The following is a 25,288-nucleotide window of genomic DNA, read 5'->3' as shown; positions in this document are numbered from 1 at the left end:
GCAAGCATTTTGAAGAAATCAACGACAGCTATAATTCGTCGGATCAGTGCGCGACATCGCGTACCTGCAATCGGCTAATGAGAACGTGTTTCGGACGCTGGATTCTAGGCCCAATTCAAAACATGATTCAGCAACTTTTGATATGAAATCAAGATCCTAGAATGTTGTTTTTCTCGAAAAATGCAGCTCAAGCTAAGGTGAAACTTTATCAGATTGGTTGTTCAGCATCCTTCTTCAGATATTGAGCACTTTTGTTGCTTCAAACGAACAAAATGCACAAATTACAAATGATGGACTATACCTTTAACCAGTTCACGCCGGAATTATTTTGACAAGAACGGAATGAGGCCTGGGATATATTTTCACTCGACCTCCATGCCAGGTGGATTGAAGCCATCGCCCTCGGGCAGCACACTCATATTTCCGGCCTCGCTCGCTGCCAGCGGGTCGCTGACAGATATTTCCGGCCTTGCTCCCTGCGTGTTATCTGTCATTTGTTCCGAATACCGCAAAACTTCTGCGTGTATACACTGCCTCCGGCGCGAACTAGTTAAAGGCATATAGGATCATTTGCTTTTCATGCATTTTTTTCGTTTTTACAATAATAACACCACTCAAAGTCCAAAAAAGAATCTGCAAAACCTAACCTGTTGAAGTTTCAGCTTGGTGGATATTACACTTTTTCGAGAAAACAGTGAAAAATAATGCACAACCTTTTGATCCGAAACACGATTTTGTTAATAGAACTTGTTGTTTCCAGTGATCAGTCAAACTGACTGATCATTGGAATTCACCTACATTTCTTGATTTCTTCTAAATGACAGCAAGCCAGACGGAAGAATTTCATGGGGTGTTTAGTACCGGTGCGATCATTAATCCAAATAAAATTTTTGATAATAAATCGCTAGGTTACTTTTTGGGATATTAATGCAAATGATTTTGCCTTTAACTTTTTAAAGGTATAATTTTAAAGTTATTGATCGTTCTGGTCATTATGCATGTACTGTTTCAATTTTTTTTAATTTACATTCCCTGCTTGCTTTGATTAATTTTTTTTTTTGGACTAGCACGTTGAGCACCTTTTGGTGGATATGTTGTGCTTTACACATATCCAATATTATTATTATTAGCACTGAATTACATGAAGAATATGACAAACCTGATTGGCCTTTGTAACGTCCATTGAGCAACTGCACGAGCAATTCAGTAAAGAGTGCTTCGCTGCTTGGCTTGGCCCGGACCTGCAAATCACAGACGACACAAAAGATATGTCACAAATTTGAAACGAACAGAATTTATAAACGGTCTGAAATGACTTTCTTAAGTTTGTGTCCCGAGGGTGGTAATTATTTGCATAAATGCTGATGCACCCTAAAAGATTTTTTTCGTACGTCCATGAAGGTATAATTATTCGCATAAATGGGCCATTCTTTTGTCACTGTGCGACATAAAATTGGGCTTGTCTGATTTTTGAAGCTTTACCCTTTGTTGACTGCATCTGACATATTCCTTTCACTGATTCATCAGGTTAGTACTTTTTACTCCCTACCTCAGAGTATAGTTTCTACTTTCACAAATTGTGTCAAAGTATTAGGAGGGATCATCAAAGTTTGGTCACGTGTGTGACATCAGACGTAAAAATGTCATCCAGCCCATACCGGAAATTCACGCTTTTCTCCAAAGTTTTAAGGGCACACATGCCCATAATTAATTTTGAGTAAGACTAGTCTTTTGTGATTTACAAATGCATAAACAATGTACACCCTCTGCTTTAGTTTTACTAAATGGAATTGTTCCGTGGTGACGTGTGTGATATTTCAATCGGTCACGTGTGTGACAGTTTGTAATTAAATTATGCTAATTTATGCACGGAAAGACTAACTGATGTAATGTTTTAAGAAATTTGCATCTTTAGTTAATAGCTACACTTTAGTGAACAATAATCATTGTGTTACATGTACATCCCAGAAAAATATTCTTTTTCCCCCCAAAATTAATTTAGTTTCAATTTCTGAAGCATTGCCAAATGCTAATGCCCCCTACGTTATATGCATGTACAAGCATGTTGGACATTAATAACGGCTGTGATTGGTCGAAATGTCATGAAGTGGGGCTTAATGAACTGGACTATTGATTGAAGCCATAGAGCTATATTAAATTACTAGAGCGCTAGCTCCTCATTCCCCAGCGCGGAGATACTTTGAAGCCGTCCTGGGCGCAGACATTTTGAATTCATGTGCATGTTTGTGGAACATAATGAAATCACGCGGAATGGATTTCGGATAATATATGGTACTCTAAATGCAATGCGCAAGTACAACATACGCCAACAACGTAAGCGCGTTTTCCGTGAGTATGACCGTTATAAAACGTCAAGGCAAAAATCACCTGTAGCGCCTATGTGTTTATGTAAGTTTGCGCAGTGCAAAATGAAACGCTCATTTACTAAATTTGTGTTTCAGGTTTGAGTGTATCGGCTTCGATTACTGACTGGTATTGGCTATACAAACGCAGATATGCAAATAGCTGTACTAAATCCACACTACATTTCGAGTTTTCCGTTGCGCACAAACATGGATGCGCCCAGCAGGCTTCATTTGTACAGCGAGTTAGCGCTCTAGTAATGTAATATAGCTCTATGATTGAAGCACAGAGAACTATTAAAAAGATCAATCAGGAAATCAAGACAAATATTTTGCACTCTATTGATCTGATACACCGTGCCCTCTGGAGACATGCACACAATAGGGAACAAAAGATTGTATATGTCTCCAAAGGGCAATTTCTATAGATGAATACGTCTCCACAAGGTTTTCACGATGGATTTTACTCAAAAACTAGAAATTTCCAAGGTATGTTGATGTGTCGCAAATGGTAAAGTTTTAGAAAAGGGATATTAAGTCCGAGTTTCAGCCAAGGAAATTAATTCTGGTTAAAATAAGAGCATTTTGAAACTGTACTTTCAAACTCGAAAACTTTAGTATACGAGAACAAAGAAATGTCTCCACAAGGATACAAATTTCAGTATGTGTGGACTGTCAACCCGTGTGAAGTGCCAGTGTCAGTGCTTTTAATACATTCCTCTATCCTGTTACATCACCAAGTTGGCTTTTGAAAGATTTCTTTTGGTGGTGGTGGTGGTGAAGGGGGGGTTGGTGGTGAGGGGGGGGGGTGGTGGAGAGGAGGGGGCGCAGAGAAGGGGGAAAGTTACATTAATGGACAAGGCCGCACCTGATAGAACAGATTAGCCCTGTTATAGCTGGACCGGAGTATGACGCAAGCGTGCAGGTTCAGCAAGCTCTTGACATCTTCAAGCACACCAGCTGTAGCCGTGGCAGTCAATCCCAAGACGGGCACCTCAGGAAACTGTCGCTTGAGAACACCCAGCATCTTATAATCTGCAGAGAAAATCAAAGCATCCTTGATGATGTGGGGGAACCATAATAAGCATCATATCCTGGATATTAATAGATAACAATTAAACAATACAGAAAATAAATGAAGCATGATACAGGGAGGTCCAAAAAAGTTTACACTTTTTCAGAGGCAGATTTCTTAGAATTGAAGAGACATATTAGAATGGTTTTAAGATATTCCTAAACTACAAGATCCTGGTCGTGTAGATGGTGAAAATGGCTTTGAAAATAAAGCTCAAGTTATAGCGGCCATTTACAGAAGAATAGTCAAAAACTAGTTTGTCCACGTCTATTGCAGTCATGTAGACATAATTACAATTATTACAGTTATTTGTGCGTGCAGTGCTATTGTGGTGACCATATCTCACAGACTTATGTATGGACAAACTTGTTTTCGATCATCTTTCTTTAAACATCGCCATTTCTGAATTTCGGCTTTTTTTTCAGTGCTGTTTTCACCATATGCCACGAAGATGCTGTAGTTTAGGAACATATTGAAACAATATTAACATGTCTCCCCAATTCCAAGAAATTTGCATCTGAAAAAGTGTAAACGTATTTTTTGGACCACCCTGTATAGTCATTTTCCGCCCTGATAAATCTAACATTTTGAATGCCTGCCTTAAGCATGTAGTCCCTGTGCTACTCACTGTGCCTGTTACACCTTGCCTAGCCCAGGTTGGACTCCGTTGTGTACACGCAACAGAGTGAATCAATCCCTTGTGTCCAGAATTGTGCCTGTGCTGGGTTTAGAAAAGGCAAATATGTCCACGGACGGCGTGTTTACCGAAAATAAACCGCAGTCTTTCGTTGAAAACATTTTCAGAACGAACTCCCCGTGTGAAGATTACACGCGCGCATGCATGTATACCTAGCACGCTGCAGCCACGGCAGCAAGCAGCAGCAAACGGCACGCGCATATACGTCTTCACGCGAAGAGTTCGTAGTGAAAATGTTTTCAACAAAAGCGTAGAACTTGCGGTTTATTTTCGGTAAACATGCCGCCCACGGACATATTTGCCTTTTCTAACCCCAGCGCAGGCACAATTCAGGACACAAGGAATATGAAAGTGAAATTTCAGCTTCCTCCGTCCGGTAAAAATATGAAAAAAAATGTGTTATATTTTTTTTCGCTATGGTGGTACAATTTATACCCTGGACGTCTGTCGTAATGCAATGAAGACTTCGTCCAACCTGGGCTACACCCTGCCTAGCTCTATTCAGCAGGGAATAACCACAGTGCTAATGCTTCATTTTTGGTGTCATGCACCCTCAGATATATGCCATATAGAAAATGCCATGTCTCACATCAATGAGAAATAAAGTTTATGAAAATCGGCAGATCTATGGGGACAAGATTCAAGGAGCACACAAGATCAACCCCCCCCCCCCACAGCTGTGGGTGAACATTTAGTTCAACAAAGGCACAACATCACTTTGGACAATGTACAAGTCATAGCATGAGAGGAACGCTTCTGGAACAGAAAGATATCGGGGAGGCCATAGAGATCAAGACCCAGAACCCAACACTCAACAGGGATGCAGGGTATGACCTGCCTGCCATCTATGATGATCTGCTCTCACGTGACCGCCCCAAAGGTGGTCATGTGAGCGGAGGGATTTAGCCACAACGCTGAATGAAGAGGTCGTGACGACCTCGCAAGCTACGTCATGCTTAACAAAATCAAACTCTAAAAGGCAACTATTATTTCTATATCAATATGACAGAGTCCAATATTAGTATCCATGCTGCCCTTTATGAAAATGATGTGTATTTTTATGTAACAAAAGTCTTTGAACGAGTAGTGATGGCATAGGCCATCACGGAATACAACTGTTTATTCAATTGGCCAGTTAAAACATATTAACAAAATCTTGAGTAAAGATTTTACTGCTCCCCATTAAAATCACGTCACACAAATTTAAAGTTTCAACATCTTTTCGTTTTCTGTACAATATGGGGTGATACTGGGGAGAGAGCTGCTTTGTTGACTGTTTTGTCCATCGGTAATTGACAGGCATGACATTCCAGGTGTCCTGGTCTGTAAGAAAAAAAACATCTGCATCAAAAAGTCGGCAGTGGTTGAATCAGTCTCTGGCATGTAAAGGAAAGTTACTGACCTGGCCTGAAGTCGTGGCCCCACTGACTGCAGCAGTGCACTTCATCAATAGCGATCCTGGCCAGCCGTCCCTTGATGTAACACTTCTGGAGCTGGGCCATGAAGCGTTTACTCTTAGCGATCTTCTCTGGGGTGACGTACAGCAGACGCAGGGAGGCCTTGGGATCCAACATGGCTGCATTGGTTGCTTTCAACTGGGGATTGGAAAAAAAGGGGATAACCAATTTGCTGGAATAGTGAGCCACGACGTAACACAGAATAATGTTGTGCAAACCGAAACCTGCCCGACCCGAAACCGACCCAATAGTGAGTCGCGACGTAACACAGAATAATGTTGTGCAAACCGAAACCTGCCCGACCTGAAACCGACCCAATAGTGAGCTGTGACGTAACACAGAATAATGTTACGCAAACCGAAACCTGCCCGACCCGAAACCGACCCAATAGTGAGTCGCGACGTAACACAGAATAATGTTGTGCAAACCGAAACCTGCCCGACCCGAAACCGACCCAATAGTGAGTCGCGACGTAACACAGAATAATGTTGTGCAAACCGAAACCTGCCCGACCCGAAACCGACCCAATAGTGAGTCGCGACGTAACACAGAATAATGTTGTGCAAACCGAAACCTGCCCGACCTGAAACCGACCCAATAGTGAGCTGTGATGTAACACAGAATAATGTTGTGCAAACCGAAACCTGCCCAACCCGAAACCGACCCAATAGTGAGTCGCGACGTAACACAGAATAATGTTGTGCAAACCGAAACCTGCCCGACCCGAAACCAACCCAATAGTGAGTCGCGACGTAACACAGAATAATGTTGTGCAAACCGAAACCTGCCCGACCCGAAACTGACCCAATAGTGAGTCGCGACGTAACACAGAATAATGTTCTGCCAAACGAAACCTGCCCGACCTGAAACCGACTTTGGGTCGAGGCCAGTCAGTTTTTTAGTTGGGTCGAGTCATTTCAGTTGGGTCGAGTCGGTTTCGGTTTTGCGTTTGCCATTTTTGGGTCGGGTCGGTTAAGCCATCTTGTGAAAAACCTGAAATAAAAAGAAAGGTTCGAAAATTGTAGCGGTGCAATATTATTGTCACTGTGCCCGGTACAGAACGACTAACGTCAACCCACCGAATGAGCATGTGGCTTGTGGTCTATCACGTACAGTCTATAATGTGTAGGCCCACCCATAAGTCATGTTATGATTCTTTACCGTACCGTATGGTTTGATTCTGTTACTGAGAAAAGACGATTGTCCCTCGACGCTCACAAGTTCAGGCACGAAAAGCGGACACAGTTGCCCAAACCAGATATTGTTGGTTTTTTTCAGTGTTGTAGTACTCATACTCGGTACTCGTACTCGAGTACTACTCGAGTACTTTTTGGGAGTACTCGTACTCGTACTCGTACTCGAATGTCAAAGTACTCGTACTCGAAATGATGGCACTTGTACTCGGGCAGCAGAGTACTAGTACTCGCCATGTCAAAACTGTACTCGATCGTTAAAGTACTCGTACTCGTACTCGAATAGCAGTACTCGGGGGGAAAAAATGTTATAGCTTCACTTACCATGGCCTTATTTTATTGATACTTTCAGTTTGAATGATTGATTGGCTTGTTGAGAGATCGAGATTTCCTGATTTTCTTCTGTGCAAGTCCGGACAAATACATTTAACAGCTGGCCATGAGTGGGTCTGTATATCGGTCTGACTGGGCCTGGGCCAATTACGCACAATGAACCATTTGCCGTATGGCCGTATTCGGAAATGCGAGTACTCGTACTCGTACTCGAAAGTACAAGTACTCGTACTTGTACTCGTACTCGTACTCGGAAGTACAAGTACTCGTACTCGGAGACCCGTTCTTGTACTCGGAGGTACAAGTACTTGTACTCGTGCTCGGCAACCCAAGTACTCGGCATTACTCGCTACTCGAAAAATAGTACTCGACTACAACACTGGTTTTTTGTTGGGTCGGGTTAGGTCGGATTAGGGGAGTTCAGATCAGTTTCAGTTTGGATTCGGTTTATATCTTTAATGTTTTGGGTCGGTTTGGCCTGGTCAACCGGACCCGATGCACAACACTAACTCAGAAGTGCAACCATGATTTCTGGTTCACGCACACTGCACAGGCCCAGTGAACACCATGGTTTCGTATGGCTTTCTTGAACCCATTTCATTATTGACTTGATTCTGGTGGGGCATGTGTGGTCTAGCGGTGAAGCACAAGATTCATGATCGTGAGATTGTGGGTTTGAGCCCCGCCGCGGCCATGCGTGCTGTGCCCTTGAGTAAGGCGCTTTACCTCAATTACTCCTCTCAACCCAGATGTTAAATGGGTACCGGCATTATTCAATGCTGGGAAGGTTACAGACTCGCTGTGGAGGACGTGTGGCGATCCCCGCACAGCAGCATTTGATGCACTCGAATCTGGCCCAATAGCTTCAAAAGAGAGATGGGCTCTCCGTTCCTGTGAACACAGGTTTATCCCCCTTACCTTATTTTGATTCTGAAGTAAAAATAAGCACAACCGTGTTTGCAACTTTTGTGACGACAATCTGCTGAAAGGTAGTGAACAGTTTTCTGTTACTAATTTGTGAAAATGTTCTACAAATGTAGGACGTAAAATTGCTGTCTGTGATCGCGTGTGTTAAACGTATGTGAAATTTGTCGTTACGGAATGCACATGAACCGTTGTTGAGAAAGTGAGCCTAACCTGGGGAGGAAGTGATGTCACACTTTCTCAGCGTATAGCACAACCTATAAATACGGCAGTCATATAACAAGTGAATTCTTCTTGAGTGATTCACGGGAGAGAAAAACGTCCGCTGGCAGTTCCATTCTTCCTTTCTACTGTGCACCAGGGGATACAGTCAACATCTGTTTGCTGACAATACTACGGATGCCTGTTGGTTAGCACTCCTGGGCCAGAACATGTTTTACACAATCGCAATAGGCCTACACCATACATACTCCCATTGGCGTCAATCGGTGGGGCACCAGGGGGACATACCACTTTTCCCGCCCACGTTTTTCATCCCTGAATAAAAACGGTAGCCTGAATATGATTCTATAGCTCAGAATAGCTGATTCAATGACTCCAAAATCGAAAATGATGTTTAAATGATGATCTTTTGCTGGAAAAAAATGGTTAACTTCAGAAATTGCTTCAGATTGCACCACAGAGCGTCTAGAATCCTAAATTTTTAGGGACCCTTAAGCATACCCCAAACCACATGCCGTTAGGGCTTCGCATTCACATTAATTCTGATCAAGATATGTGCCCCCCCCCCCCCCACTTTTGAGAAGCGATTGACGCCCTAGCTTGCATACTTATGTTGCAATATCCCAGGTGTACGCGTTCCGTATGTTGACAATAAACGTACAATACATACATTCGTGTATTGCGTTAGCATGGCAATCGCCAATGGCTTTACTGTATAGAGAATTTGCCGTCTGTATACCAGAAAATGGACCAAAATTGCAGCTTGAGTCTTTTAAGTCAGGGAACTAAAATCATGAAGCTGGACGCTGGAGCTGAAGCCAAGAATTTGTAAACCCCCAAGGTTGCTGCATATAATCAACACAAAAGGTTGGAAATGATGACTTGATGATGAGAATGTGGATGGATGTACCTTATCTGGAGGTGTGCTTGCATTCAATAAGGCTGCTGGGATGCTAAGCTGTTCCAAGGCTAAAGTTTGGTCTTCCATCAGTGAAACGAGAGGAGACACCACCAAGGTTATGCCTACAAATTAACCACAGATACTGGTTCGGATACTACACTGCAGTTTCATACTGTATCATCGTTCAAGTCATGTAATAAAGTGTACTGCGATGTGATTCATCTATAGCTGACAGATGTACCCAGTCTTAAAACCAAGCATTTGAAATTCATTTGACTGCAGAGTGTCAGCTCCTGATCAGCTTTAGTGAGTAGGCTGTACTATATTTACAGCAATCTACCACAGCAGATCATATCATTTGATAATGCATTATCAATCAAATACTAGATACTGTTCAATATTGGGTTTTGCCCTTCACCGACGTATCTCACTATAATTCCAGGAATCTCTGTCTGTCTGTCTGTCCGTCGATTATCTCCAGAACCGGGCACCGTATGAAGTTGAAAATCGGCGGGTATATTTTTCGGGACAACAGAATGTGCAGTGCAAAGTTTGAAGTTGTTTGGACCAGCAGTTCTCGAAAAAGCTGCAAAAAGCAGTATTTTCTGAGGCAAACGTGGCAGTATATAGCTTAGAACATAAAACCCGCACGCACTGCCGTTCTTTTAAATTGTTTACATCATGTTTAAGCTAAAGCGCGCGTGCTCAATATGACGCAAACAATGCAAAAAGGACGGGCACGCGCACGTGCATTGCAGGGCGATACATTGTCCAGTATGGGTGAATACTAATGGATCAATGGGTGAATAGCACTGCATACCATGTTTCCGAATCTACACGGGCACATTATTTTTGAAGTCGACTGAGCGACCATTGTAGGTGGTCGAACTTCAAACTTGGCACAAACTTTGACGTAAGTGTGCCTTCAACCTGTGAAAACAACACCATTGAATAGCGTGCGTTGTTTGCACGAGCAGTTCTCAAAAACTCTGCAAGAGTATGCAACCTATACCAGCGGCAAAGCAATTTGCGTTTCCCGAACATGCACATTTTAGACGGGCACTGCACTAGTTTTATAAACACTGTATACTCGATGGTCAGCGTTTATCAAATACGTCCTGGAATGCCCCCAATTCGTTTTAAATGAAATGATGTTAATTGGAAAGAGCATTTAAAAGTATAATATAAACTTCCACACAACCATCCTTGAAAATTGGGCGTTTTGGGGTTATTCTTGCAAGAACGAATTTCGGGTTCAAAATTTTGACTCTCAAAAATCGAGCTGTTGGGTGCTAGTCGTGAATCACGCCGCACATGTTCCACCAGTGCATTACATTCTGTGAAAGTGCTTCGGTGCTGTGTGTATTATGTGTAACACACACATTATCGTGTACCGTACAATGAATTGACAAGGCTGGAAATACGTATGCGTATACCACAAAATATCCGGGTGATGTAAAAGGTAAACAAATGTTTTTTTTTCGTCTTTTTATTTCAGGAACGGTAAGACATTAGGTTAGTTTCCTTTCAACCAGACCTTTGAAATAGGATGAGTATTAACAATCCAAAACATAACATTTTTGGAGATTTCAGGCCGTAATTTCCCTTTAAGTAAAAACAAATGTAACAGTGCTAAATGACACTGGTGAAAAGGGAAAACCTAGCATTAAAAGTCTCATTTTCCCAGAACAAAATTCTAGTAAAAGCCCGGAAGATCCTCTGAAGATTAAAATGACTTTACCATCAGAGAGGAGGGCAGGTAGTTGATAGCACAGACTCTTGCCGGCCCCTGTTGGCATAACCAGAAGGCAGTCTCGACCGGACAGTGTGGTGTTCATCACTTGCTCTTGCATGGCTCTCAAGGACTTGATGCCAAAGACAGATGTCTTCAAGCGATGAAGCTCTGACGACCAGGAAAAATCTGACAGAGAGTGAGATGACAGAATACCAGTGAGGTCGTTTGATTTCAATAAGCAATTTGCGAGTTAAAGAGGATGTGGAATGCTCGAAGACATTTCCGTCATTTTTCGGGTATATGTAGCCTAAGGTGTGATGAAATAAAAACGACTATTGTTTCTGTCATGAAATGAGTACAAAAGGTACTTTTGAGAGCTGTTTTTCAGGTCCAGTTCCGACCCGAACGTGCAACTGTGTAAATGTCGCCGTTGCGGGCAGCAAACAAAACACAGTAAATCGTGACATAATAAACAGGACTCCCGATGCACAGTAGCATACACGAGTCCTGTTTATTACGTCACGATTTACTGTGTTTTGTTTGCTGCCCGAACTTTTGAGAGCTGTTTTTCAGGTCCAGTTTCGACCCGAACGTGCAACTGTGTAAATGTCGTCGTTGCGGGCAGCAAACAAAACACAGTGAATCGTGACATAATAAACAGGACTCCCGATGCACAGTAGCATACACGAGTCCTGTTTATTACGTCACGATTTACTGTGTTTTGTTTGCTGCCCGCAACGACGACTTTTACACAGTTGCACGTTCGGGTCGGAACTGGACCTGAAAAACAGCTCTCAAAAGTACCCTTTGTACTCATTTCATGACAGAAACAATAGTCGTTTTTATTTCATCACACCTTAGGCTACATATACCCGAAAAATGACGGAAATGTCTTCGAGCAATCCACAACCTCTTTAAATTTGAATAAAATCTGGAATGCTGACTTAATCCAATGCTTGGCTCGTTTTAAGTTTGCATTCTCCCAACCAAAGAGACTGTTACTATATATCACGTGATTCGGGGCAAGCCTTTATGCTAGCAACCATCAGCTCCGGCATGGTCTGGTGTCTTTGCGCCATTCTCAACCACTGTGAACAATAAATTGGTGCTGAGCGTCTCTTACGTAACTATGCAAGAGCTTGCCCCGAATCATGGGATTAGCTACAGTGTCTGTGGTCTGGAGAATTCAAAGTGCGCCAAGCATTCTGAGCAAGTCAGTGTACCAGACGTTTTTCAAATTTAAATCCCAAAGGGCTTAGGTCTTTCGCAAATGGCTTATTAGAAACAAGTCAATTATGATAGCTATGAGCAAACAGCAAATGTTATTGGAGTACATGTATGTGGTGGGATTACATGTAGTTTAACGGAGTGAGTGACATTCACTGCGAGAAAATACCATCTCTTGAGCACATGACATCTGTCACTACTACACCTAGAAGGCAACACAAATAAAGAGTTCATTTCCTTTGTGGGCTGCTGTTGTCCAATGGTTACGGTGTTCGACTCTTGTGCCTTGGTACATGGGTTGGAACCCTGACAGGGAGTATGGTGCTTGTGCTCTTGGGCAAGGCACTTTACTACGAATGCCTCTCTCCACCCAGGAGTATAAATGGGTACCTGTAAAGGTAGAGACCAAATTGCGCTGATCTCAAGCTGCAGGCATTATAATTGTGGTGCGCATTTGATCATATTCATATTGAAATTGTGCAATATAAATGTATTTTTATTATTACTAAATGCAATTTATCCATTTGAAAAAAAGTGTAATAGTTTAACGGTTATGAAAACTTATACAACACACACAGTATAACGGCTGTTCCGAAAATGCAATTTTTTTGTTTTATTGCATTCTTAAAATGTGTTGAACTATATAACATCAGTCCAAACTGCCTTTAGGCAACCAGGAGAGAGCAGGATTGTCTAAGATAACAAAATGGCGTTGATCACATTTTGAAACAAACAATTCAAATGCAGATGGCTAGAAAATAGTTAACTCTTTCAGTGCCAAAGTCGTACATGTACGAGGTATATTTGTTATTTCGAAATTGCCAACCTCGTACATGTACGAGGTAATGTTCGTACTTAAAATCGCCAAACCTCGTACATGTACGAGGTAGAGTAAGCATGTTATCACAAGGGGACACTCTCGCTCTTTCTAATAATATTATTTTCATTCAGGTAGGACCTGTATTTATTTGTTTCATTCGAGTTCTTGCGAGAGGGCGCAGCACTGACACTCGTATTTTCTGCAAAAAGTGCGGAATTCCCCTGTGTGCAGGACAGTGTTTCAGGGTGTAGCACTATGTACGTGACTACTATTGACTTTCCAATGTACCAAGGATATATCAGAGAGCAACAACAAAAAATTTAGTGAGTAAAACCTATTTACTTTTTTTTTAACAGAATTTTGAACAATTAAAAAAACTCTAGAAGTTGGCCACTTTAGGGTTAAACTTTTCAAATTTTGTGGGCACTGAAAGAGTTAATCACTTTATTTACCTGTATGAATAAAGAATAGCCTGATACAGTCCGAAGACGCAGAGAACCGAGAAATGGTAAGACAGAAACAAATATATATGGCCTTTTGGGGACTAATGCTTTTCTTAAGGTGTAATATACTTTTTGGTTGGCTAGGGATGCCTTTGGGAGAAGGCTTCTGGGAGGGTGGAAGGCACTTGGATTTTTTTGAGGGGGTGGGGTGGGGAGAGGGGGGGGGGGGAAATGTGCCCTATAGGCTCTCCATGGCTATACCTTTGCAAAGTGGATAATACATCGACACATACAAACTTTCGCAGCTCTTAAACTAGTGCTGAGCGAGTATCCCAAGTACTAGCGAGTAGTGTTTGCTACTCATGGTCTTTCATCTACTCGAGTACTCGTCCTGGCACGAGAAGAAACAGGTACTCGCGAATAGCATTATTTTTTGTGTTACAAGTGCTGACTTAGAAAAAAGTAACCACTTTGTGGTTTTTGTGCCAAACTTGTCTTTGTCTTAACCCTAACTCCCTAGCATAATTTACTACATGTAGGAACCATACCCATCCAGGCAAATTCCAACACCCACATGGGAAATCGTACACACACACTGTTGGACCTGGAGGTATGCCAAACCCAATGTAAAAGACCATCAGTTTAGGGGTACTGCACCCATTCTAACAGATTTCAACAACACCTGCTGTTGGACTTTGATGTGTTGAGTTCGGTCAGGGTTAATACATCCCCTGCAATAAAGGAATCACTACATGTACCTCCATCTGTTTCCTTTGCAGTTTTTATGGGAATTTAGTAAACTACTCGCAACTTATTTCTCTGCGAGTTCTCGAGTAGGAAAATCCACAACTAGCCCAGGTCTACCATGAAGCTAGAATATTATTCCCAGTGCCTTACCTGACTTCTGGAAGTCCCCACGTTCCGTCTGCAGTCTCTGGCACAGAGTCTGCAACTGGTCCGCTTTGGTCTTCAGCTCTTGCTTCTCACTTAGGAGACTGTCCTGCCTTTGGACTAGTGCATCAATACGGCTGCGGACGTGGTCCAACTCACTCTCAAGTTCTCCAAGGTTTCCCAAAACTTCTATTGAGGGGTGGGAAGGAATCACATCTCTTGAAAGCATTATTTTGAGCACACATACTATATCTGGCCTTTTTAAACCCTGCTCCAGTGTCGTACACATTTGTGGGACATCGAGCAGTAAACTCTAACAGATAACAATAAGCAGTAAACCAACAACAAATACAGGAGTGTAGGCACAACAAATATGATCGTAATATATTATACAATAATCAAGAAATATGCAGTAGTGATTAAGTCTTACTGAGGTTGTTAATTACCAGGGTCACTTAATTACACTTGGGAGTCGGCTACAGCTCACCTAAGCAGGACGTGCACAGCCTGAACATTGTGCTCAAAGTAAACAATGCACTGCTAAGTCAACAATGTACATGTACACCAATGTACATGTAAGTAATACACACCAATGTAAGTAATACACACAACGTAAGTAATACACACCAATGTAAGTACCGTAATACAATACACACAAATTGATGTAATTAGTGCACGCCAATGTAAGTTGTACACGCCAATGTAAGTAGTGCATGTCAATGTAAGTAATGCACGCCAATGTAAGTAATGCACGCCAATTACACGCTGTTCAGCCTTAACTTGATTTACGCTTTACCCATGCAAGCTAGCATCAGTATCGTACAGTACATTCACTTGTACGGCTGCACGTCAGCATCACACAGCGCAACTTCAACACAGTCAGGGACAGCGCCTTTACACAGTGCGTGTCAGCATTACCCAAAACATCCTACGTAGTCGTAGATGACCATGTCTTCGTGGTCTAGGGAAGAAAACGGTGGGTCCGGAGGTGGCTAATGAGGCCAATCCGGGCCCGGAAAGTCCTCCCACACGTGGGACACGTGTGGGCTGGTGGTGTGTTGGTTGGGGCTGACGCTCTAGCCTTCCTCATGGCCCGCTTCTGCTCCGCTGCTGCACTGCGGTTGGTTTCAGCTGCAAGCGCCCCCTCGGTAAGCATGCTGCGCCAGGTTGGACGGTCGACGGCAAGGGCTTCCCATTTCCCTACGTTGAAATTCAATGCTTTGAGGCTTGACTTGAGGGAGTCTTAAAACCTTTTCTTCTGCCCTCCAACCGAACGCTTGCCATGACAGAGTTCGCTGTACAGCAGCTATTTTGGCAGGCGACTTTCATCCATGCGGACAATGTGTCCAGCCCATCTAGCCTGTGCTTTCTGCAACAGGGTGTGATTGCTGGGCATGCCAGCGTGTCGTAGGACTTCAGTGTCCGGGATCTTGTCCTGCCAGCAGATGTGCAGGATACGGCAGAGGCAACTCAGGTGGAAGTGGTTGAGCTGCTTGGCATGTCTGGCGTAGACGGTCCAGGTCTCACTGGCATAGAGTAGGGTGGTAAGGACCACTGCAGGGTAGACCTTCATCTTAGTGGACATGCTGAGGCCTCTGCGCTCCCAGACGTTCTGACGAAGTCTGCTGAAGGCGACGCTGGCTTTGGCAATTCTGTTGCCAACCTCATTGTCGACACTGGCTCCGCGTGAGAGAGTGCTGCCCAGGTAGGTGAAATTGTCAACAGCCTTCAGATTCTGCCCTTTCACCATGACATGTGGTTCTTGGTATGGCTTGAAAGGCGTAGGCTGATGCATGACTTCAGTCTTCTTGGTGCTGATGGTAAGACAGAAGTTGTCACATGCTGAGGAAAAGCAGTTGACTTCATGCTGCATCTCTTGCTCTGAACAGGCATTCAGGGCACAGTCATCGGCGAAAAGGAGGTCCCTGACTATGGTCTCTTTCACCTTGGTCACTGCCTGTAGTCTTCTGAGGTTGAACAGACATCCATCAATTCGATATCTTATCTGGATTCCATCTTGGCAGGTGTGGAAGGCATCCGTCAGCATGGCAGAGAGGACCATACTGAAGAGTGTGGGGCAAGCACACATCCCTGCTTGACGCCGGTAGTCACAGGGAAAGCTTCAGAACCGTCTCCATTGTCAAGGACCTTGGCCATCATACCATCGTGGAACTGGCGTATGATCATGGTAAACTTGCTAGGGCAACCAAACTTCTCCATGATCTTCCAGAGGCCATTCCTGCTGACCGTATCGAAGGCCTTGGTCAGGTCAATGAAGGTCACATAGAGATCGCAGTGTTGCTCCTGGCACTTTTCCTGAGCGCGAGCAATACACGACCTTACATCATCTGCTGTCCACAACACAACTCCTCACACGCGATCACGTGGGTACCCCTCACGTGAACATGCACATGCTGTACAAATGCCTGTACTTAACCTATGGGCCTTTGACAACCAATAATGTACGTGCACTCAGTCACTGAGCTCTTAAGCTCCGCCCAGTAACTAGCACACAGTGAAATAATGCTATTGCAATACGAATGATGTAGGAAATAAACTGGCCATAAGTCATAACACTTTCCATATTACATAGGCCCCCGAGCATGGTGGGGTATGACCTCATACTCCATAACCATAATAAAAATAAAAGAGGAGTGTACCTAAACCTTAACTCTCTATATAAAACATAAGGCTTAACTCTTTCTTTATGCTTCAATATAAAACATAAGGGGGGCTGATTTTGAAGCTCATTAAATATTCACAAGATATTGTACATGGCATAAGGGGCACAAGAACACCAAAATTTACCTCATTAAATATTCACAAGATTTCACCAGCAGAGATTATACAGAATTTGAATCAAAGTTTGCTTGTTAAATATTCACAGGAATTGGACAGAAAATTGACACTGCATTTTACGCAATTTTAGAGGAAAATGGTTGGACATTTTGGAAAGCTTTTTACACATACATTAACTGTTAAAATTACAAATTTACAAGATTTTAAAGATGATGAAATTGGACGGATTTTGACTAAAGTGATTTTTCCTAATCGACAATAACACATTACATTTTGAAAACCGTAACTCAACGTTTTAAAATGTGAAAATGTTTAAAGTTCGTCACTAGCTGTCTCCCATCAGACTCTACTCATCCGCCTAGACTTGACCTGCTTGAAGTATACCCCCTGTTGTGCTCATCGGTGGTGACTCAGTTACCGACCAGCCACATCTGGGTTGTGGTACCATCATGCATCGGGTCTCCGTCTTAGTCCTCTTCATGGATGGGGTCGACTCCTTTGTCGTGTCACTGTTGCCTTTAAGCTCTGGGCAGGTTCGTCCCTTAGACGTCTGGTTATCCCTGGCCTTGCTTTGCCAGTACAAACCTCTCTATGCCACAGACCTCTCTATGCCACAAACCTCTCTATGCCAAGCTTGGCACAGACACTTGACCACCACAAGATGAAGACATGCAGAACTCCTGAGCTCGAACCAAAAATATTTATACACAATTATTCACAGATTTTGCTGGGAATTTCAACGAAACGCCCAATGGTTTCGATTGTCCACCATGGGCAATGGCCTGAGCAAACTTATTGTTTACTTGTTACATTGGCACTCGGTTCTGCTGTAAGGGTGCAACCCTTCTCTGAGCAGCCGACTTCCTCCTGTCCCTACTGCGACCAATAGGTCTTGCATGCTGCTGATGAGTGGGAAATTGTCTTCCACTCTGGTCAATTTTGACCCTCTTCCTTCAACCTTATGAGCCAACTCACAGTTTCATCTTGTAACTGTGCTTCTTTAAGAGCATCCCATGACAGGGTTGGTTGGGCAGCTACGCCCCTAACCAAGAATTCACTCCCCTGAGGTTTATCCATGGGTACTTCACCAGTTGTCTCAGATTCTTCATGACGGCCGCACTGTTTGCATGGCCGTCTGGACACCTTATCAGCAGCTAAAGCTTCTTTTCGCTTCTGTGCTCTTTGATCGACCCAGCATTACCAGTGCTTATGTGATGCTTGATCACGTCCGTGTGACCGATGTCATGGTCACTCTTGGGCAACTCATTCTGAAAGTCTATAAGACATTTCCAGACATCATCATGATACTTGACCTCTGCATGGCTGTACCCCTCTCATATGAGTCTTGCAAATACAGGGGCAACTCCTTCCCTGTGTTTGCCATCACGTCAAACTCATCATGAATTAAACCGACCTCAACCTGGGAGATCACTCCCGCCGTTGTTCCTTCAAGGCCAACTCTTTTCTCCCTTCTGGGTCGCAACGGAACAACGGCTTCAGTCTCAACCTGAGCTCTGGCCAACACCAAGCCTTTTTCTTGGCCAGGTCACCACCACCTTCTACTGGTTCGACCATGGCTGGCCCGAGCAAGTCGGGGCCCTTCCGAGCAATTTTGCCGGGGACCACAGCTTCATGACCTGGTGGGATAACCCTAGCTTTACAAACAACAACACGACCCACAAAAGGCTCGCCTGCATCATTTGTGTACTTGATTCGCTCACCATTGAGCCTCCACTCCCTTAATTGGAGGACTATGTTTCCACCTGTTGGCAAGAGAAAATCCATGTCCAGGATACCACTGTATCTCAGCAAATACAGCCTTCACTTGGTGCATGGTTCTACCAACTTGCACCTCAACCAAAGCCATGCCCAGCACAGCTAACTGGCTTCTGTCCACCTGTTTTTAATACCTGGACGTCTACCGTCTCCAAGATGGGTCTTTTCTCTTTTGGGATTTGGTAATACACCGCACTACTAATTAAAGTGTCGGTGGACCCCGTGTCAATCAAGCATCCACACTTGGTTGCACTTACCATCCCATCCACAAACAACCCATATTGAGGACCACGGCTTGGATTAGGCAGAGTACATGTAATTACTCGTTGTGCATCGATCCTCACTTCTCCACCCTTGGGTTCACAGATGTCTGCTTTTGGACCCTCTCGACCATTCAGCCTTCCCGCGGGTCCTCCTGGGGGCTGACTTACCCTTCCGGGCAAAATGCCCTTTCCCACCACACTTAAAACACTTTAAGCTTCCAGGTTTGGCTTTCCTGGGCTTGTCGCGCCCTTGCCTTGTCCCTGGCCTTTGTTCTGGTCGGACAATGACTTGAACAACTCGGCCACAGATTTCAATATCTTAACCTGCTCTTTGAGACTTTGCTCTAAATTCATAAGCCTCCGCTCTGTTCCAATGTCCAGAGCCCTTGCCAATTTGGCAGGCTGCCGGTCCAGCAATCTTTGCTGCTCGACCGTCTCAAAATTCTCAGTCTCCAGGGCAGCCTGGACTGCTTCGTCCAAAGTTTTTGGACAGGCTCTATTGATGCCCCCTCTAATTGAGTGGCTGTCAACAGCATCTATGAAGTGGTACTTTGCCAACTTCTCTCGAGCATCTTCCTGCATTTCAGGGTACGTTTGCACCGTTAACTCATGGATTGCTTGCCCTTACTCGAGCAATCCCTCTCTCGGCTTTTGGCGCCGGTGTCTAAGCTCAACGAGATAATTCTCACTCTGTCGAGCTGACCCAAACTTACACTCAAGCAACTTGACTAGCGCACTGTATGTGTGCTTTTGACCAGAATCGCCCACCAACCATAGAGCATCCCCTTGCAAGCTTGCGGATAACCACTTCGCAGCTTGCTCTTCGCTCCACTGGTTTACCGCACGGCATAAACCAAAATAGCGGAAGAACTCCTTCCAGAGCACTTTCCCACTATACTGGTCAGGGGTCATTGCACCTTGCCCGGACAGGAAAAGCTTCGAGTTGTCTATGACTTGACTCTCGCGTTCCAAGGCAATTGGAGTCAACCCAGCTCGAGGTTTTATTCTTGAGCTTGAGACCTTTAGAGGCATACTCTTCATAAAGCTCACCTCCCTCCCACGTTTGTGGGCCCAGTCAGTGACCATCTTTGTGTCTGACTCTTGTCTCCCCGTTGCTCCAGAGACATACCCAGTAGTCTCTTCAGGCAACCTCAGCTCAACATCGGTATCTACCTGATGGAACACACGCAGGCTCCCACCTGCCGTGATAGTGTTCCCTCCATTTGGGGAACCAACTGACTGCAACTCCATGGCAGCCTCCAACTTCTTTGCAATGAGGTCTTTTCCCACTGCTGAAATTGAGCTTCCATTCGCAGTGGCTGCACCTCGGCCCCATCACCTGAGGTGCCCGCTTGACCCTGCGAGCCTTCGCTCACAATTGAAAACAACTACAACAATCACACACGACAACAAAAAACAAACAACCGACACACACCACAGTACAATAATCAATACAAGCCAAACACAATGTGCAATCAAATAATTTAACAGCGAAATCACTTTATCAATCATAATCACCCACTTCCGACACCATTTGTGGCGGGGATCTCCCTGGGCCAAACCTTAGTTCGTTGGGACCAAGTCTGATACCTATTAGAGTGTAGTTGATCTTACCGAACCCAAGCTTTCCCAAGACGAAAGTCACTGATGGTGCATCCCTTAATGTCAATGTGTAATCACTAACTCTAACAAATAGAGGTGCTAACATTCTGACATTGTATGGAATGTTTTTATAAATTAATAATGGCTGTCGGACTTATGAGGCGTCGGACTTATGAGGCGTCGGACTTATGAGGCGTCGGACTTGTGAGGCGTCAGACTTGTGAGGCGTCAGACTTATGAGGCCTCGGACTTATGGACAGAAATAAAAGTAAATTTAATTGTCGGACCTACGAGGCGTTGGATCTATAAGGCATCAGACCTATGAAGCGTCGGACTTATGAGGCGTCAGACCTATGAGGCATCAGACTTATGAGTGGACATCAATGTAAGTAACACACACCAATGTAAGCAGTACACACCAATGTAAGCAGTACACACCAATGTAAGCAGTACACACCAACGTAAGTAATACACACCACTGTAAATATTACCCACCAATGTAAGTAAAACACACCAATGTAAGTAGTGCACGCCAATGTAAGTAGTGCACATCAATGTTAGTAATGCACGCCAATGTAAGTAATGCACGCCAATGTAATATACATGTACACACTGTTCAGCCTTAACCTGAATTACGCTTTACCCATGCAAGCTAGCGTCAGTATCGTACAGTACATTTACTTGTGCGGCTGTGCGTCAGCATCACACAGCGCAACTTCAGCACAGTCAGGGCCATGTCTTTACACAGTGCGTGTCAGCATTACCCGAAACACAGAGCATGAGCAATACACGACCTTACCGTCTGCTGTCCACGACAGAACTCCTCTTGTGGGATCATGTCAGTACCTCTCACTTGAACATGCACAAGCTGTACAAACACGTATGCCTGTGTACTTAACCTATGGGAATTTGGCAACCAATGTGCATTCAGTCACTGAGCTCTTAAGCTCCGCCCAGTCTCTAGCACACCATGACATAACACTATTGCAATACGAATGATGTTGGAAATAAACTGGCTGTAAGTCAGAACACTTTCCATTACAGTATGTACATGTAGTATGTCTCAACAACAAAATGTCACTGTACTAGCAGATAACGTTTACTGGCCTGATCTCATATTTGCAAGTCATTGTAAGGTGAGATGTTAAGTGGCAGTCCTGTATCATGCACAGTACCATAAGCTTACCCTGCAGCTGACCCTGAGCATCTTGAATGGAAGATGATTTGGAAGATGATGCCATCCTTCTTCTAAGATGCTCTCACAGTGTAAAAGAGTCAACCAGCGTCTTCAGCCTGCTACACTATAGTAGGACAAAAATGCATAGATGATATCAAGCAGCATTCGAGATAAAACAATTTTTCAGACTTATGATGGATGTAGTGGACCGATCCATTATATTCAAGCTGCATGCATTCGTTTGAGTGCATTCATTTGCATGCATTCATATGTGCAGGCATTACAGATGTGTACTTGCCCCCCCCCTCCTCCCCCTTCAAAACTGTCCGCTGCTGTATGCTGATCATAGCTGTTACAGGTTGAGGTACTTGTACTGTAGGCGTACTTTCAATTTTTTGGGCAAATATGATGCAACAAGGAGTGCCACGTATTGTTAGATCATGGTTCAATCATGGAGAAATAAATCATATGAATTAATGTGACTTTATGTGAATGTGTATTTTGAATGTTGATTGTTTATGTTTGTTGTCTTTTATGTATGGTGGGACCCATGGGAGACCAGTGCATTTTTCTGGTATGCGCGTCCGTCGCCGTAGCCATGCGCGTCGGCAAAATTAAGAACTTTTTTTTCAATGCAAGTCAAACTCACTGGTTTGACTGGACTCCCGCTGCTGCACAATTTTAACGTGAATACGATCGAGTATATAAGCTTTATGTAGCCTCTCTTGGCTCCCATAATATTTTGCACTAAATTTAGTCGGGCACCATATGCCGTCATCAGCTGACAGTTGAAAAAAAAAAAAAAAAAACCATCACCGCACCACTTTTGGGGCAAGCTCCATACCAGAAACCAGAGACTTTTTTTTTGGCCTAGTAATAATATAGTCAAATAGTAATAAGGTCAAAAAAAAAAAGTCTCCGGTTTCTGGTATGCGCGCGCGTCGCCGCAGCCATGCGCGTCGGCAAAATGAAAAAGGTTTTTTCAATACAAGATGATGTCTCAAAACCGCCAAACTCACTGGTTTGACTGGAATCCTGCTGCTGCACAATTTTAACGTGTTTTTAGATGGGGTTATGATCGAGAATAAGCTTTATGTGGCCTCTCTGGACTCCCATATATTTGCACTAAGTTTAGTTGGGCACCATTTGCAGTCATCAGCCGACATTTGAAGCCAAAAAAAAAAAAAAAAACAGGTAAAAAAAAAAAAAAAGCCGTGTCGCCGCACCACTTTTGAGGCAAGCTCCATACCAGAAACTGGAGACTTTTTTTTTTGGCCTAATATAAAAAAATAATAATTTTATTATCAGTTGCGTGGCTCGCAACAAGCTTTTTCTTTCTGTCACATCATCAAATTGAGTACACGATTGTCTGAGATTGTGCTTACCCCCCCCTAAAATCCCCCAACCCTCCAATCCCCCCCCCCCCCCCCTTTGCAAAATCCGGCATGCATCAGCAATGGCGGATTAGGCCAGCCACAACTTGCACAACTTTTAATAAATTAAAGCCTACTGGACCACTGAATGTAGGATTTTTCAGATTTTACGAGCGTGGTCTAAATACTTTAACCTCGGGCGTATCAAAATAATTATTTAGACTGTATCGTCAGACCTCCTAAAGCGCTCCTATTTCTGCGCACTCGTCTTTAAGTTATATTTTGCAAGGCGTGCATCCTAAAAAATGACGTACTTTCACCAGGATTGTATACTTTGATGCACGAACTTTAACCAGCAGCCGAAAAAAATGTGGAAATTGAAGGCTTTACCAGGAATTCAGGCAAACAATTAAAAACATCGGCATTTTACAGCTACATTACTAAGCACAAATGCAGGCAGATGCTTCCAGGCCTGCAGAAAATATGACCGAAAGGTGACCTTTCTTGGTCTCCCAATATCGTCAGTATTATAGATGTCATAGGTAATAATTTGCAGTTTCTACAATGGTGTAAAACTTATGGTGCAACTAAAAAGACACATTTCTTATATTATTTTGGAATTTTTTTGGTCATAAGTTTTTAAATCCGACATGTTAAAAACTGTCTCTGTTGATTGGGATGGTCAGAATAACAATATCATTGGGATCTACATTTAATAGGTAAATATGTTTCAAATCTATTTATGTAAATATGTAAGGCCTTTGTATAAATCCCTAAAATGGGATATTGAAAATAATCGTGAAATTACGAAAAGTGTACCGACATTGAAAAAAGAAAGGAAAAAGAGAGAAATAATGTTTGAAAAGTTTAGGAAATATATTTTCCTAAAGCCAACAAGTCTAAGTTATTAATAAAAGTATTCATATTGAGTTACATGGCCTGGACAGCACATATTTTTCATGACGCGTCCCCTGCGCAGAATTAGGCAGGATTCTTTTCTACGACGCCAAAACTGCACGCTTTGGAATTCCCCGCTTGCTGCCACCGTGGCAGCAAGCGGGGAATTCCAAAGCGTGCAGTTTTGGCGTCGTAGAAAAGAAGTAAAGAGATTTTGCTTTGTTAATCGGTACGGTGGATGATCGTAAGCCAGGAATATAAGTTTTGTTGAGGAAAAAAGTGGTTGCTTTGCTATTTTGAAGCTACTGGGTTGCAAAGCCTTATCTGCGCAGAAATAGGAGGATCGAGGATACAAATAAAGCATTAATTTCGCTGGAAAACTTACACTTGTTTACCTCGGCGGTACACGTGAACGTTCCTATAAAAAATCCTGCATCTGATATGCCTGAATACCGCCCTCTTGTGACATCATTTTGATAGTCGATTGGGCTGCAACCAGATTTCGCCAAAAAACAATCATTCTTTTAGATCGTTTGGGTCTTCGTCGCGGGAAATGAACTGCAGAATGTCTTACATTAATAATAGTGATAGTTTGTTCGTTTCCATCTGACACGGTAATATACTCATCGGACCTAGCTATTGGAAATTTAGCCATCAGGCCCGGTAAGGATGTAGTTGGGCAAAGACCCATCTTTTTGTGATGTTTCGGAACAAAACAAATTATGCACGAGTCCAACAAAGAGATTTTCCTCCCATGATTTCCTTAATTCATCCATCCAAAGCAAAGCAAAAGACCATAGTGAGTCGAGAGATAAAAAAATATGGGCTTGCGCGCAGGTAGGCCTAGACCTGTTGTTTGTTTTAAATAGCACTTTCAAATTGATTGATTGATTGAACTCCACAAGACGCCTGTAAAAAGTTGCGACTACACAATAGCTCCACCCTTCCCCAAATTTGTGTATACTTTTTTTTCAATACCTATGTCTGACGCTTACAAATCTACTGAAAATAATAAGCATAAATCCCTGTTATTTGAGCTTAAAGGGGAAGTGAGATAAAAGACTGATGAGGCCTAAACTGATGTGGGTTTTTAGAAAGGAAATCCGAGATCTCAACAATT

At 43.3% G+C, this 25,288-nt stretch overlaps 1 protein-coding gene across 1 annotated transcript in view; it reads right to left on the bottom strand.

Annotated features, from left to right (window-relative positions):
* LOC119721097 (ATP-dependent DNA helicase Q1-like) overlaps window positions 1-24,618 on the bottom strand; it is a 34,403-nt gene extending 9,785 nt beyond the window's left edge. The window contains exons 1-8 of the mRNA XM_038190995.1: window positions 24,554-24,618; window positions 21,908-22,022; window positions 14,288-14,470; window positions 10,907-11,086; window positions 9,175-9,287; window positions 5,538-5,730; window positions 3,232-3,398; window positions 1,160-1,241 (exon numbers count right to left, since the gene is read on the bottom strand). Coding sequence (XP_038046923.1) covers window positions 1,160-1,241; window positions 3,232-3,398; window positions 5,538-5,730; window positions 9,175-9,287; window positions 10,907-11,086; window positions 14,288-14,470; window positions 21,908-21,962 — 973 coding nt within the window. The 5' untranslated portion in view covers window positions 21,963-22,022; window positions 24,554-24,618. The remainder of the gene's footprint in view (window positions 1-1,159; window positions 1,242-3,231; window positions 3,399-5,537; window positions 5,731-9,174; window positions 9,288-10,906; window positions 11,087-14,287; window positions 14,471-21,907; window positions 22,023-24,553) is intronic.
* Between the last annotated feature and the right edge of the window lie 670 nt (window positions 24,619-25,288).

This window comes from Patiria miniata, unplaced genomic scaffold (genome assembly GCF_015706575.1).
Source record: "Patiria miniata isolate m_02_andy unplaced genomic scaffold, ASM1570657v1 HiC_scaffold_13, whole genome shotgun sequence".
Classification (NCBI taxonomy): domain Eukaryota; kingdom Metazoa; phylum Echinodermata; class Asteroidea; order Valvatida; family Asterinidae; genus Patiria; species Patiria miniata.
Note: the sequence above shows the minus strand (reverse complement) of the source record. Positions and strands in the feature narration are given on the sequence as shown.